Source organism: Erpetoichthys calabaricus, chromosome 10 (genome assembly GCF_900747795.2).
Source record: "Erpetoichthys calabaricus chromosome 10, fErpCal1.3, whole genome shotgun sequence".
Lineage (NCBI taxonomy): Eukaryota > Metazoa > Chordata > Cladistia > Polypteriformes > Polypteridae > Erpetoichthys > Erpetoichthys calabaricus.
This window is the reverse complement of record NC_041403.2, coordinates 36,088,340-36,102,044: the sequence shown is the minus strand read 5'-3', so window position 1 is coordinate 36,102,044 and position 13,705 is coordinate 36,088,340. Positions and strand designations below refer to the sequence as shown.

Genomic DNA, 13,705 nt, shown 5'->3' with positions numbered 1-13,705 from the left:
CAACTCTACTCCCTGCATCCTCACCATTCCACTGACCTCCCTCTCATTTACACACGTATTCTGTCTTGTTCGTACTGACCTTCATTCCTCTCCTCTTTAGAGCATATCTCCACCTCTCCAGGGTCTCCTCAACCTGCTCCCTACTATCGCTACAGATCACAGTGTCATCAACGAACATCATAGTCCACAGGGACTCCTGTCTAATCTCGTCTGTCAACCTGTCCATCACCATTGCAAATTAGAAAGGGATCAGAGCTGATCCCTGATGTAATCCCACCTCCAACTTGAATGCACCCGTCACTCCTTCCGCAGACCTCACCACTATCACACTTTCCTTGTACATATCCTGTACAACTCTTACATACTTCTCTGCCACTCCCGACTTCCTCATACAGTACCACAGCTCCTCTCGAGGCACCCTGTCATATGCTTTCTCCAGGTCCACAAGACGCAATGCAGCTCCTTCTGGCCTTCTCTAAACTTCTCCATCAACGTCCTTAGAGCAAACATTGCATCTGTGGTGCTCTTTCTTGGCATGAAACCATACTGCTGCTCACTAATCAACACCTCACTTCTTAACCTAGCTTCCACTACTCTTTCCCATAACTTCATGCTGTGGCTCATCAATTTTATTCCCCTGTAGTTACTACAGTCCTGCACATGCCCCTTATTCTTAAATATCGGCACCAGTACACTTCTTCTCCACTCCTCAGGCATCCTCTCACTTTCCAAGATTCCATTAAACAATCTGGTTAAAAACTCCACTGCCATCTCTCCTAAACACCTCCATGCTTCCACAGGTATGTCATCTGGACCAGCGGCCTTTCCATTTTTCATCTTCTTCATAGCTGTCCTTACTTCCTCTTTGCTAATCCGTTGCACTTCCTGATTCACTATCTCCACATCATCCAACCTCTTCTCTCTCTTGTTCTCTTCATTCATCAAGCCTTTCAAAGTACTCTTTCCATCTTCTCAACACACTCTCCTCGCTTGTGAGTTCATTTCCATCTTTATCCTTTATCACCCTAACCTGCTGCACACCTTTCTCAGCTCGGTCCCTCTGTCTAGCCAATCGGTACAGGTCCTTTTCTCCCTCCTTAGTGTCCAACCTCTCATACAACTCATCATACGCTTTTTAGCCTTCACCACCTCTCTCTTCACCTTGCACCTTATCTCCTTGTACTCTTGTCTACTTTCTGCATCTCTCTGACTATCCCACTTCTTCTATGCCATCCTCTTCCTCTGTATACTCTCCTGTATTTTCTCATTCCACCACCAGGTTTCCTTTTCCTCATTCCTCTTTCCAGATGTCACACCAAGCACCCTTCTTGCTGTCACCCTTACTACATCTGCTGTAGTTTCCCAGCTGTCTGGTAACTCTTCACTACCACCCAGTGCCTGTCTCACCTTCTCCCTAAACTCAACCTTGTAGTCTTCCTTTTTCAACTTCCACCATTTGATCCTTGGTTCTGCCCCACTCTCTTCCTCTTCTTGATCTCCAATGTCATCCTACATACCACCATTCTATGCTGCTTAACTACACTTTCCCCTGCCACCACTTTGCATTGCAGTCTTTAATCTCCTTAAAATTGTCTCTTCAGCATAGGATGTAATCTACCTGTGTGCATCTTCTCCCCTTGTACGTAACCCTATGTTTCTCCCTCTTCTTAAAATACATATTCACCACAGCCTTGTCCATCCTTTTGGCAAAATCCACAATCCTCTGACCTTCTTCATTCCTCTCCTTGACACCATACCTACTCATCACCTCCTCATCTCCACTGTTCCTTTCACCAACATGCCCATTGAATTCTGCTCCAATCACCACTTTCTGTCCTTTGGGTACACTTCATCCAACTCACTCCAAAAATCTTCTTTCTCACCCATTGCACACCCAGTACAAAATCCTTTATGCCATACTTTGTGGGCTTGTCTGGCATATATTGGCGGAAAAAAGGCATCCCTTGTATTTTATCATAGATTTATCCACAGGCAAATCGCGGCCAGGCTGATAAAATTGTTTATATGTTGGTTCCACAATGTGAGGCAGGGGCTGAACTTTATACAAGGGGTTATTGCCTGGCTCACCCCTTGGGATTTGCTTCTGGTTATCATAGAACTTTGCAGGAGCACGTACCTATCATGCGGCATATCCTGTCCAAAGCCACCAGGGGACAAAGCACGTTTGGACCAATGCTTCTTGAAGTTATATCGCCAGTCTAGTCCCATCTTTATTTGTAATGCCACAAAGCCTTTCATCTCGTCTTTTGTTGTGAGTTTACACTTTGAAAAACGAGAATGCCGTGCAAGCACAGCCCGCGATTCAAAAAATTGCTCTGCATACCTGTTTGTCTCATCTGACAGTAGCAGCATCAGGAAAGAACAGCCTGAAGTAGTCCAGCGGCTGGTAATCTGTCGTGTCCAACAGCAAGCCATGCTGTCTTGTGAAGTCTGTTAGCCAGTTTGGCTCCCACAGATCAATGTCTGGGTATTCCTCCCACACAAACCTTGCTGTAGGTGCTTCGGCTACGCAAATTCACTCAGCTGGCAGTCGATCAGCTAGGGTGGCATCGGCTGGTATCCGATCAGCTGATGCCAGTTCCTCACTCACTTGCTCAATCTCCTGATCACTGTCAACAAAATCAGACTCTGAAAAATCAGAGTGTGACTCAGCGATAATGCGCAAAACATTGTCGTCTGAGTATTTTCTTTTCTGTACTCTCTTCGCTTCCTCGTGAGATGTCGATACCATCTTGCCTTTGTTTACATTTGTTTACATTTTGTAACTCCCGCACATGCAAGGATTAGATGCCGAGTCAATGAGTCTAACATTTCTCCAAGCAGAGAGGGAATGCCTGTGATGTAACAGTGAGTTTTGTAGCCATTAACAGCTGATTGTCACCCTCTACCCCTGGATGCTGACTTTTGTCGACATGCGCCCTCAACCCCTACTGTTGACAAAAGTCGACATCCGCCCTAAAAGAGTTAATGTTGTTAGAATGCTGTGTATAGTTTATTATTGCAGGTTTGAGATGGATTCTCAGACTTGTCAAAAATAGGGTGAAACTACAGCATTTATTTCTGTAGCACATTTTCATACAAACAATGTAGCTCAAAGTGCTTTACAAGATGAAGAAAGAGAAAAAAGACAAATAATTAAAATTAGGGAACATTAATATAGAATAAAAGTAAGGTCCGATGGCCAGGGAGGACAGAAAAAACAAAAAAATCTCCAGACGGCTGGAGAAAAAAAATAAAATCTGCAGGGGTTCCAGGCCATGAGACCGCCCAACCCCCTCTAGGCATTCTACCTAACATAAATTACCTCAATCAGTCCTCATTGTATTCAGGGTTCACATGGAAGAACTTGATAATGACGGTCATGTGGACTTCTGGCCTTTAATCCATCAATGTAGGGACATCACGGTCCTTTGATCAGGTGGTGGTGGCACAGATCGCCACCACAGAAAACCGGAAAAAGAACAGAAGAGAAAGCAGGGGTTAGTATGAATTTTGGAGACACCATGAATAATAATGATAATTAGTTAAATCCTGATACTCTGTATATTCAATTAAGATGAAGCTATGAGAAAGCCATGTTAAAGTAATGTGTTTTCAGCAGTGTTTTAAAGTGTTCCACTGTATTAGCCTAGCAAATTCCTATTGGCAAGCTATTCCAGATTTTAGGTGCGTAACAGCAGAAGGCCGCCTCACCACTTCTTTTAAGTTTAGCTCCTGAAATTCTAAGTTGACACATTTGAAGATCTAAGGTTATGTTTTGGAGTATAAGACATTCCGAAATATAAAATAGAGCGAGATTATTTAAGGCTTTGTAAACCATAAGCACGATTTTAAAGTCTATTCTAAATGGCACAGGTTACCAATGTAGTGACATCAAAACTGGGGTGATGTGCTTGGATTTTCTTTTCCGAGTTAAGATTCTAGCAGCTGCATTCTGCACTAGTTGCAATCGATTGTCTTTTTTTGGTAGTCCAGAGAGGAGTGCGTTACAGTAATCTAGCCGACTGAAAACAAAAGCGTGAAGTAATTTTTCAGCATCTTGCAATGTTATAAGAGGTCTAACTTTTGCTATATTTCTTAAGTGAAAAAATGCTGTCCTAGTGATCTGATTAATATGTGATTTAAAATTCAGGTCAGAGTCAATAGTTACCCCTAAATTCTTTACCTCTGTCTTGACTTTTAATCCTAATGCATCAAGTTTATTTCTAATAACCTCATTATATCCATTATTGCCAATCACTAACATTTCTGTGTGTTCTCTATTTTGTTTGAGAAAATTACTACTCATCCATTCGGTAACACAATTGAGACATTGTATCAGTGAATTAAGTGTGTTGAGGTCGTCAGGTGCTATTGATAAATACAGCATAGCTGTGGTAGCTCACGTTATGCCCCAAGATAATCTGACCTAATGGAAGCATGTAAATCAAAAAGAGCAGCGGACCCATGATAGAGCCTTGAAACATCCAAAATCCCCACAATAGTGGGCCTGGGGCTTCATTGGCCTACACAGAAGAGGCTGACCTTAAGACTGCAAATCCCCAAATTGCTACCTACATGCTACAGCCTACACAGGCCTGTCCATGGGGAGCTTGTTTTTAAAATTCAACAATACAAAGAAGCTCAAATATTTTGCAATGTAGAGAAATGGTGAACACTCTGGCTTGTAGAAACAGTCCTCAACAATCAATCTTTATAAAGAAGAATTTTATTAAAAACAAAGTATCAGTTTCTACCAGAATAAATCTAAGAATTTCTGGATAAAAATCTTTTTAAAAGCTGTTATACTTTTTTTATAAACACTAGTATGTTTATTCTATTAGTGTAGCAGATCCGTTACTAACACTGATTAATAACAATTATTTAGCCTTTCTACTGTTTAGTTTTATTAGGCCTCTAGTTTTAAAATGTAATTCTGTCGGCTTCATTTCAGCTTGCACAGGGAAGATCTAAAGGGCAAGACAGGGGCAAAGAAAGTAACAGGATAGGATTGACAAATAGTGCAAGCTTCTGTTCTCCTTTTTCATTATACAGTGATCCCTCGCTATATCGCGCTTCGTCTTTCGCGGCTTCACTCCATCGCGGATTTTAAATGTAAGCATATGTGAATATATATCGCGGATTTTTCACTGCTTCGCGGATGTCTGCGGTCTACAGTACGTGTGCTTCCTCAGTTGATTTGCCCATTTGAATTCAAACAAGGGACGCATTTGAATTCAAACGGGACGCTATTGGCGGATGGCTGAGAAGCTACCCAATCAGAGCACACGGTTAAGTTCCTGTGTGCTGCTGATTGGCTCAGCAACGGAGTGCTGCATTAACCAGGAAGTCTAATTTCACTCATTCAGAATTAATGCACGTTACTGCTAATGCTTCAGGATTGCAGAAAAGGTAAAAGTTTTGGATATGTTGAAGGAGGGGAACAGCTACACCGCTGCAGGACACAATTACAGCATCAATGAGTCCACGATTCTTTTTATTTAAAAAGGAGGAAAAGCATATAAGATCTACGGCCGCAGTGTCCTTTAATCAGGGCGCAAAACGAGTTGCAAGTGGACGTGATAAGGCAGTAGACTGGATGGAATCTGCTTTAGGGATTTGGATTGAAGAGTGATGGAAGAAGAACAACGGCGGTGCTAAACAGTCGCCTGAAGAGGCTTCTTTAGAAGAGCTGTAACGCTATTCTTTGTTGTGCAGTAAAATTAAACTCATCGTTATCGGACAAGTCGTCGTGTCATTGTTGGTGAGTAACCATAATGAATTATTTATGTACAGTACTTATTACATGTACATAGTTTAGTGTCGCTGTACACACATTTTACTGTATACAATTTTTCTTGTACGTATTTATTGCTGGTGGCCTGTCTGTTGTAATGGCTGTAACGTATTGATATCGGAGATGCTCGATATCTTTAAAATAATATTTAGGTTTTACTGTATGTAAACTGTGTTTACATACATAATTTCAACGAATCTTACCTAATATCTAAGAGAATACAAAGGGTTTATGCTGTATAACAGTGCGTGAAATGTTTATAATAGTGTGGGAGAGTTTATAAGGGCTTAAAATATATAAAAATAACCATATAAACATATGGTTTCTACTTCGCGAATTTTCTTATTTCGCGGGTGGCTCTGGAACGCAACCCCCGCGATGGAGGAGGGATTACTGTAATTAGATCAGAGAGTTCAAATGGAGAATTGAACGTTCTTTTAATGATAAAACATTTTATTACTTGGTGGGGACACTCTCTATCCTAGTTCCTAGCTGTCTTATTTATTTTTTGCCCAATGGGCCTGGGTGGTCTTTTGGCCTTGGAATCCCTGGAGATTTTTTTTTCCCTCTTTCCTGGCTATCTGACCCTTTTTTTTGTACTTTTTTATATTATTATTGCCTTTCCTGAATTGGTTTTGTTGTAACTTTTTCTTGGTGGTCTTGTACATCATTGTATGAAAATGTGCTATATAAATAAATCTTGCTGTTTTATGATAATACTTCCAAGATGCCAGTTTTATATCAAACTCAGTCTTCACTGAAACATTGTCCTTGCTGGTCCTAAGCTTTAGGGTTAAGATCATTTTTCATCATCATTTCTGCAGCAGTGCTAGTATTAGTAATGCTCCATCCTTTTAGAATGTTCAGTACATATTCTGTTTTTTGTGAAAGTATCCATTCTCAGTTATCTGGAAGTAGCTAAGTAGCTCAGTTGGATTTTGTAGCTCACTGCTTATTTTGGCTGTATTTACAATCATATTTTCTGAAGTAGCCTGTTTGCTTTTAAGTTAGTCACTTATGAAACAAACAAGTTTCTGTACAGTGGGAAAATGTAGCCGCCTCCTTTTCAAATGCATCCTGGTCTGTAGCACTCCATTATGGCTTGGTGACATCCTCACTGTGAGCTAGAGAAGCTGTTCTGTTGACTAGCACCATTGTAATCTCTCTCTATCTCTCTATACAGTGGAACCTCGGTTCACGACCATAATTCGTTCCTAAACTCTGGTCGTAAACCGAGTTGGTCGTGAACCGAAGCAATTTCTCCCATAGGATTGTATGTAAATACAATTAATCCGTTCCAGACCGTAGAAACTGTATGTAAATATATACATTTTTTTAGTTTTTAAGCACAAATATAGTTAAATATACCATAGAATGCACAGCGTAATGGTAAACTAAATGTAAAAACATTGAATAACACTGAGAAAACCTTTAACAACAGAGAAAACTAACACTGCAATAGTTCGCGCTATAGTGCTAGGAACCGCTCTTGCTAAAAACACTTTTTTTAATGAGTTTTAAGCACAGGGAAAAAAGGAACATTTGAAAAATCTGTAATTTAATAAACCACCAAGAAAAGTAACATTGCAACAATGCAGGCTACGAACCGATCACTGGAAACAGAACTGAAAACAAAAACAAGCCTTCTCTAACTTATGCGTCCCTCAATCGCTCTGTGTGTGTGTGCGTGCGTCTCTCTTTTGGGAGCCTGGAGCGCCTGTGTGTATCTCTGTAGCGCTCCTGTGTGTGTGCGTGCCTCTCTCTCCCCCCCCCAGACCCCCCAACCCCCGTGTGTGTGTGTGTGTGTGCGCGTGCGTCTCTCTTTTGCGAGCCTGGAGCACCTGTGTGTGTTGTCAGGCTTGGGTCACAGACTTGCACAGAGACACAGGAGGTTGTAGAAAAAAAGGAACTTTATTCAAAGCACTGCAAACAAACATTTGTCTCTTTTCAACAGTTTAAACGTGCTCCATGACAAGTCAGACATGACAGCTCCGTCAGGAGCACAGATTGTCTGAGAGAGAAAGAAGGAGAAGCAAGCAACCAATTTAACAAACTGAAAGAAGCCCGTGCAGGCTTTTTAAGAAGGCGGAGCACCGCACGAGAGGCATATTACGCGACAGAGCCGGCAAGAAGGGAAAGGAGGAATGTGAAGGTAGTCTGTCCATGTTTCTTAGGGGTTTTCCCAGGGGCGTCTGTATTCTCTGGGGGTGCGATCAGCTTTGCATCTCACAGTGTGTCTGTCTAGAGCGCTCCTGTGTGTGTGCGCACACGCCTCTCTCGCGCGTGCTGCTGTGTGTGTGTGTGTGTGTGTACAGCCCTCTGTCTCTTGCGCTGCCTCTCTCTGTGTGTGTGTGCGCGTGCGCACGCGCTCTCTCTCTCGCTGCACAGGAAATGCACAGGGAGAGAATGAACATCAACAAACCGAAAGGGAACCTGGCTTGTTCGTATACCGAGTGTTTGGCGAACTTTTTGGTCGTAAACCGAGTTGTACGTGTGCCGAGACGTTCGTGAACCGAGGTTCCACTGTATATCTATATATATATATATATATATATATATAAAACAGTTCCATCACTGACTGACAGACAATGCACAGACCAAACTGCTGGGCCTAAAGGGCTGAAATTTTGACAGTGCATTCCTATAATGACATGGATAACCGCTAAGAAAGGATTTTTTTGAAATTCCATCCCTATGGGGGTGAATTGGGAGGCGTCCACTATATCCGTTCTCTTGCCACTGAGAAGAGGGGCAAACGACACAGCATGCATGCGTGGAATGAGGAAGGGGATGTTTCTGTCCTCTAAAAACCAATTAAATATTTACACTCCCACAGCATCAGAAGTTCCACGCGAACAAAGTCACGGGCAATAACTATAACTTCATATATATATTTCCGAAAAAAAAAGTATATTAAAACAGAGTCCCGCACGGACGAAGTCGCGGGTAAAAGCTAGTTTACTATAGATCATGACATTCCAAGGATAAAAGCTACTACATACTGTGTAGCACTCCCTTAAATACTAGAAGGAAGCATCTGAAATACATAGAAAACTTAACTGACTATAGATGTTTCCAGTGGGGTTCCTTGTATCAGCATACTGAGTTATGTATTGCCTAGAAATACAGGGTGCGCACAAAGTCTGTATACCCCTATCTTTGGGAGGATTTTGAAAGCTAAAGGTTACCTGTTAGGAATCCAAAACATCTGTATGGGTCCCTCCATGATCTCTGCATAGCCGAATGCGCTGCCAGGTTCTCCTGCTCATGTTCTGCAACATTTGCGGGGTGACTTTCTTGAACGCTGCGCGAACCGCATGTTTCAGTTCATCGTTCGATGAATAACGGCGTTTCCGCACGTCTTCTTTGATAAACCCCCAGAGTGCATTATCTGGAGTTGTGAGATCAGGGCTTCTCGGAGGCCACGGAAGAGGAGCAGGATTGTTGTTTGATCCTTGACCGATCCAACGATTCCCAAAAACATCGTTGAGGCGATCATGCACGGTGATTGCGAAATGGGCATGTACCCAGTCTTGTTGAAACCAAACACTGTCAAGGACGCCATGGTTTCTCAGTTGCGGGATGAGCCAGCCATTCAGCATTTCCAGATAACTGATTTGGTTAACAGAACCATCAAAAAAATAAGGGCCAAACAAATGCTGTGCTGTCATTCCGGCCCAGATCATCACGTGTGGTGGGCTATGCTCAATTTCTTCAAAGAAATGTGGATTTTCTTTTCCCCAGAAAAACACGTTTCGATTGCGGAAGCTGAGATAAATCGCGCACTCGTCAGAGAACATAACCTTTTCCTTTTCAGCATTTGTTGGAAATTAGTGCAGCATTAGATCACAAGCTTCCTGACTTGTGTCACCTATTGCTACGTCTTGGAACAACCGCCACGTTGTTACGATTTCTTGAGCGGCAGCAGGTGGCAGCACCAGACGGAATGTCGGAAACACACCTGGAAATACCGGGAAGACTTGGGCTGATGTCCACAGGAACCAAATTGTCATGGTTATTCCTGTAAATGCTCCTAAAGATAAGGGTATATGGACTTTGTGTGCCCCCTGTAGAATGATTCTATTTTTGTGCAAATTAACTTTTGTGTCCTTACTCAGCTCTTACTCTATCTGTATTGTTGACTTGCAAGAACACATTAACAGTATTGTCGAAGGTGTGTCTAAGTAGCGCGCTAGTTCAGCAAAAATAACATTAAGCCCCTGTGAAGCCCCTATGAGTTAAGTGTTGGTTATTTTGTTACTGTCACTAGAAAATCAACCTCCAAATTTCTGAATTAATATAATTCATTCATTTATAATTTTTATCACTAAAGCAATTATAGATACAATTCAGTGATCCATGATAGGTTTTATTGATTTTTAACAGTTCGTTGTTGTCTGTGTAGAGGTAAACAAATATGTTGTAGTAATGGTACCAAGATAGAGCCTAGAGGGACCCAGAATCAAATTTCAGAACATACTGATGGAGTACTTTCATAACATCTGTGTGCATATTGAAAAGAATATTTGAGAAGTGTATATTCCTTAAATATGTGAGTGGAATAGTATGGTCAATAGTGTCAAAAGCTGCTTTTAAATCTATAAGTATAATTCTAGCATTTACTGTATTGTAGAATGTTGAAGTATGGTTAACAAAGCTAGAAAAGACTGTCAAGGGAAAGATCTACACGGAAACTTTCAAAAAAGTATTTGAAGTGAAAGTCCTGAAAGTACAAAAATACATTTTACTAATTATTTGAGACTTTGTAATAGGTACAGGTGTACAGTTCAATTTAGAATTTACTCCTTATGTTAAAATTATTTAATCTAATTATATGAATGCTACAGTTTGACCCTTTTGGTGTAAATCTTTCATCCTGTATTATTTTGCTGTCTTGCCTACATGTTAAAAAGAAATAAAAAAAATCAAAAAAAAAAATCATCAGAAATCAGTGCTTGCAGGTCAGATTTATGTGTGAGTCACTGCACTGAACATTAAGTATGTATCATTTCTTTTTCTTTTGTAATGCTGCCACATGAAATGTCAGTTTCAAATGTCCTCATCAAGTGTTTCTGTATTTGTGCTGTTGCTTAAAATCATTTAAAGCCTTTTTTTAATTCATTTAAATGTTTAAGGTTTTCTCCAGCTTTTATATCATCATAACAAAGACTGTTTGCTTCAAAGAATCTGGATTGTAGAATATGTTTTTGAATTTGCTGTACTCCAATATTTTTGTTGTAGTGAAACATGTAGAGGACATATACATTCAGTAAAGGACTTTTATATAATTCATTGATTGAGATACAGTATGTCCTGTGTAGAGTACAGTATAATAACACATATTGGATGTTCACCAGTATATTGAGTCTAAACTTTCCATATATCTGACTGTTAAGTTTTTATGTTTTTTTTCCCCCAGAGATACAAGATACAATTATTAAAGATACTAAGGATGAAGGTGACTGGAAGGTAAGTCATAGTGTTATTATTTTTCTGATTGTGATTGATCTGCTGTCAGTAGTTTATAAGCGTTACTCTACTGATTAAATACATGGAATACAATAATTGGCCTTTCTAAACAATCACCAGAGCTTAAAATTCTCCCCCCCAAATCATATCTTTGTAGTTGCATACTGCCTTGCTTTTTATGTTTATTGAGATACAGATTTCACATTTATACAATTTTAAGTTTGAAATACCACATTTAAATGAAATATTTTTAGTTGTATTAATACTAATTTGTTTTTGGAATAGGCATAATTTTTTTTTGTAGTTTAGGTCTTGGTATTTAGACTTGGGTTTGTAAATTGACCAAATAAATTGTAATTATATAATCGTTCGTTTTAGTATTTTGCTATGAAACAGCACCGAAAGATTAGTTATACAATTGTATTGACTTTTTGATTTTATTGATTAATTAAGTCACTAAATATTTTTATGAATATTCATGACATTCATTCCATTACTAAATATCTTCTGTGTCTCTGCTAATGTGCAGTGTAGGATCTGAAGTATGTTTTTCTGTATTTGTATCTGTTCCAGATAACCCTGTCTCCTGAATATAGTATACATCTTTAATAAGAATGTTTTTCTTTGTTTTTTTTGTTTTTTCTTTAATCTGTATAGCATACATTAAAGAGTTATCCTCCTCACTTATAATAGTTTATGAATGTGATTTGTCTTTTTAGGTGCTCTTTGATAATCCACAGAACAGGCATGCTAGTTGATAAGCAATACTACTTCAAAAAACCAAAGCTAATAAATAACAGCGGACAAAAGGGAAACGAAGAATAGCTGGCTTTTAGAATTACTCAAAATATTTTGTGTAAAAGAAAATCATACACTGAATTGTATTTGGGTAGCAGGATAAGACCAGGAAAAATTGCAATTAATTAAGTTTTTATTTGAATGCAAGTATGGATTACTGATTATATTATTACTTGGAACAGAAACACCCAATACTGTAAATGTGGACAAAAGAAAAACACCATAAAATTTCTACACATATATATTGTAGATATGTACAATGTTCCACTCTCCTAGCTCAGTTGCACTTTGAAATGGGCATGGATCCCAAAGTAACACTAATGATGAATAAAGCTGAATACTATAATTGTATAAGGATAGGGCCAATATTAGCAATAACACATGTTGTGCAAGTTATATTAAGTGCTCACATATGGCAAATAGAAGATAAAGAAATTAGGAGACTGTGGTGGGTTGGCACCCTGCCCAGGATTGTTTCCTGCCTTGTGCCCTGTGTTGGCTGGGATTGGCTCCGGCAGACCCCCCGTGACCCTGTGTTCGGATTCAGTGGGTTAGAAAATGGATGGATGGATGGAAATTAGGAGAAACTTAACTGCAAAATCACCTGCCACAATTTTAATCAAGAAATAATGAAGAGAATAGCAATATTAACAATCTCAAAAGAAGCTCTAAAAAAGTGGTGGTGTGTGGAAAATAAGATCTGCAGTGATATAAGAACTGCAGTTACATGGTTATACTTAATTCTAGTTAGGATTCTTTTTGTTTAAGTGAACCTTGTAAATGAAAGAAAATATGATGCTTTAGCGGTCCTGAAAATTTTGTGCACACAGAGCTTTGATACTAATGTGTAACATATAGTATGAGGAGGAAATTGCAAATAAAATACAATGGCAAGTAAAGTTTACAGTAGTAGTAGTCACACAATTAAGAAAATCACTTTTTAATACACTACAATTCTGAAATTCTCAGTGGTCATCAGACAGTTAAAATGTCAAATATTTTCATCTTTCTACAGATACTAATCTTGGATCATTTCACTACCAAGCTGCTTTCTTCATGCTGTAAAATGACCGATTTAATGCATGAATCAATTACAAGTAAGTAATGTTAATTAAAAGATTAATGCTGCTTACATCATACTGGTTCAAAAGATGCACTACTTCGGGAAGAAACTATTTATCTGAAATCTCGTTCTGTTTTCAGTGTTGTCATGATACCTGATCTAGCAAATCAGATTGAATGATTGCACTTTGCATTTCCCTTTTTTTAACTAAATAAATGGTAGCAATTTTTTGGAATGGAAGAAGTAAGTGCATCCCTGAATTTGTAACCTGGTGTTGCCTGCTTTATTTGTTATACCAATCCTTTGTTTCTTAATATTGACTGGGAGGATTCTTTGTCCATTCTTCCACACAGGACTGCTTCAACTGTGGAATTATTGAATGTTTTATTGCATTAACAACCTGTTTCAGCTCCTCTCACACCATTTTCAGTAGGATTTATAAATGTATTATAAAGTAAAACCCATTCCTCCTTCTCTTCCAATTGCAAGATCTTTTTAGATCCACTTCATCTTTTCGACTGATGGCTGAATATTTTGCTCAGATATTCCTGTAGTACACTGTTCAATTCATGGATGAC

At 39.4% G+C, this 13,705-nt stretch overlaps 1 protein-coding gene across 1 annotated transcript in view; it reads left to right on the top strand.

The window, feature by feature from the left end:
• stxbp3 (syntaxin binding protein 3) overlaps positions 1–13,705 on the top strand; it is a 57,492-nt gene that overhangs the window by 13,195 nt on the left and 30,592 nt on the right. The window contains exons 2-3 of the mRNA XM_028811085.2: positions 11,217–11,266; positions 13,080–13,161. Coding sequence (XP_028666918.1) covers positions 11,217–11,266; positions 13,080–13,161 — 132 coding nt within the window. The remainder of the gene's footprint in view (positions 1–11,216; positions 11,267–13,079; positions 13,162–13,705) is intronic.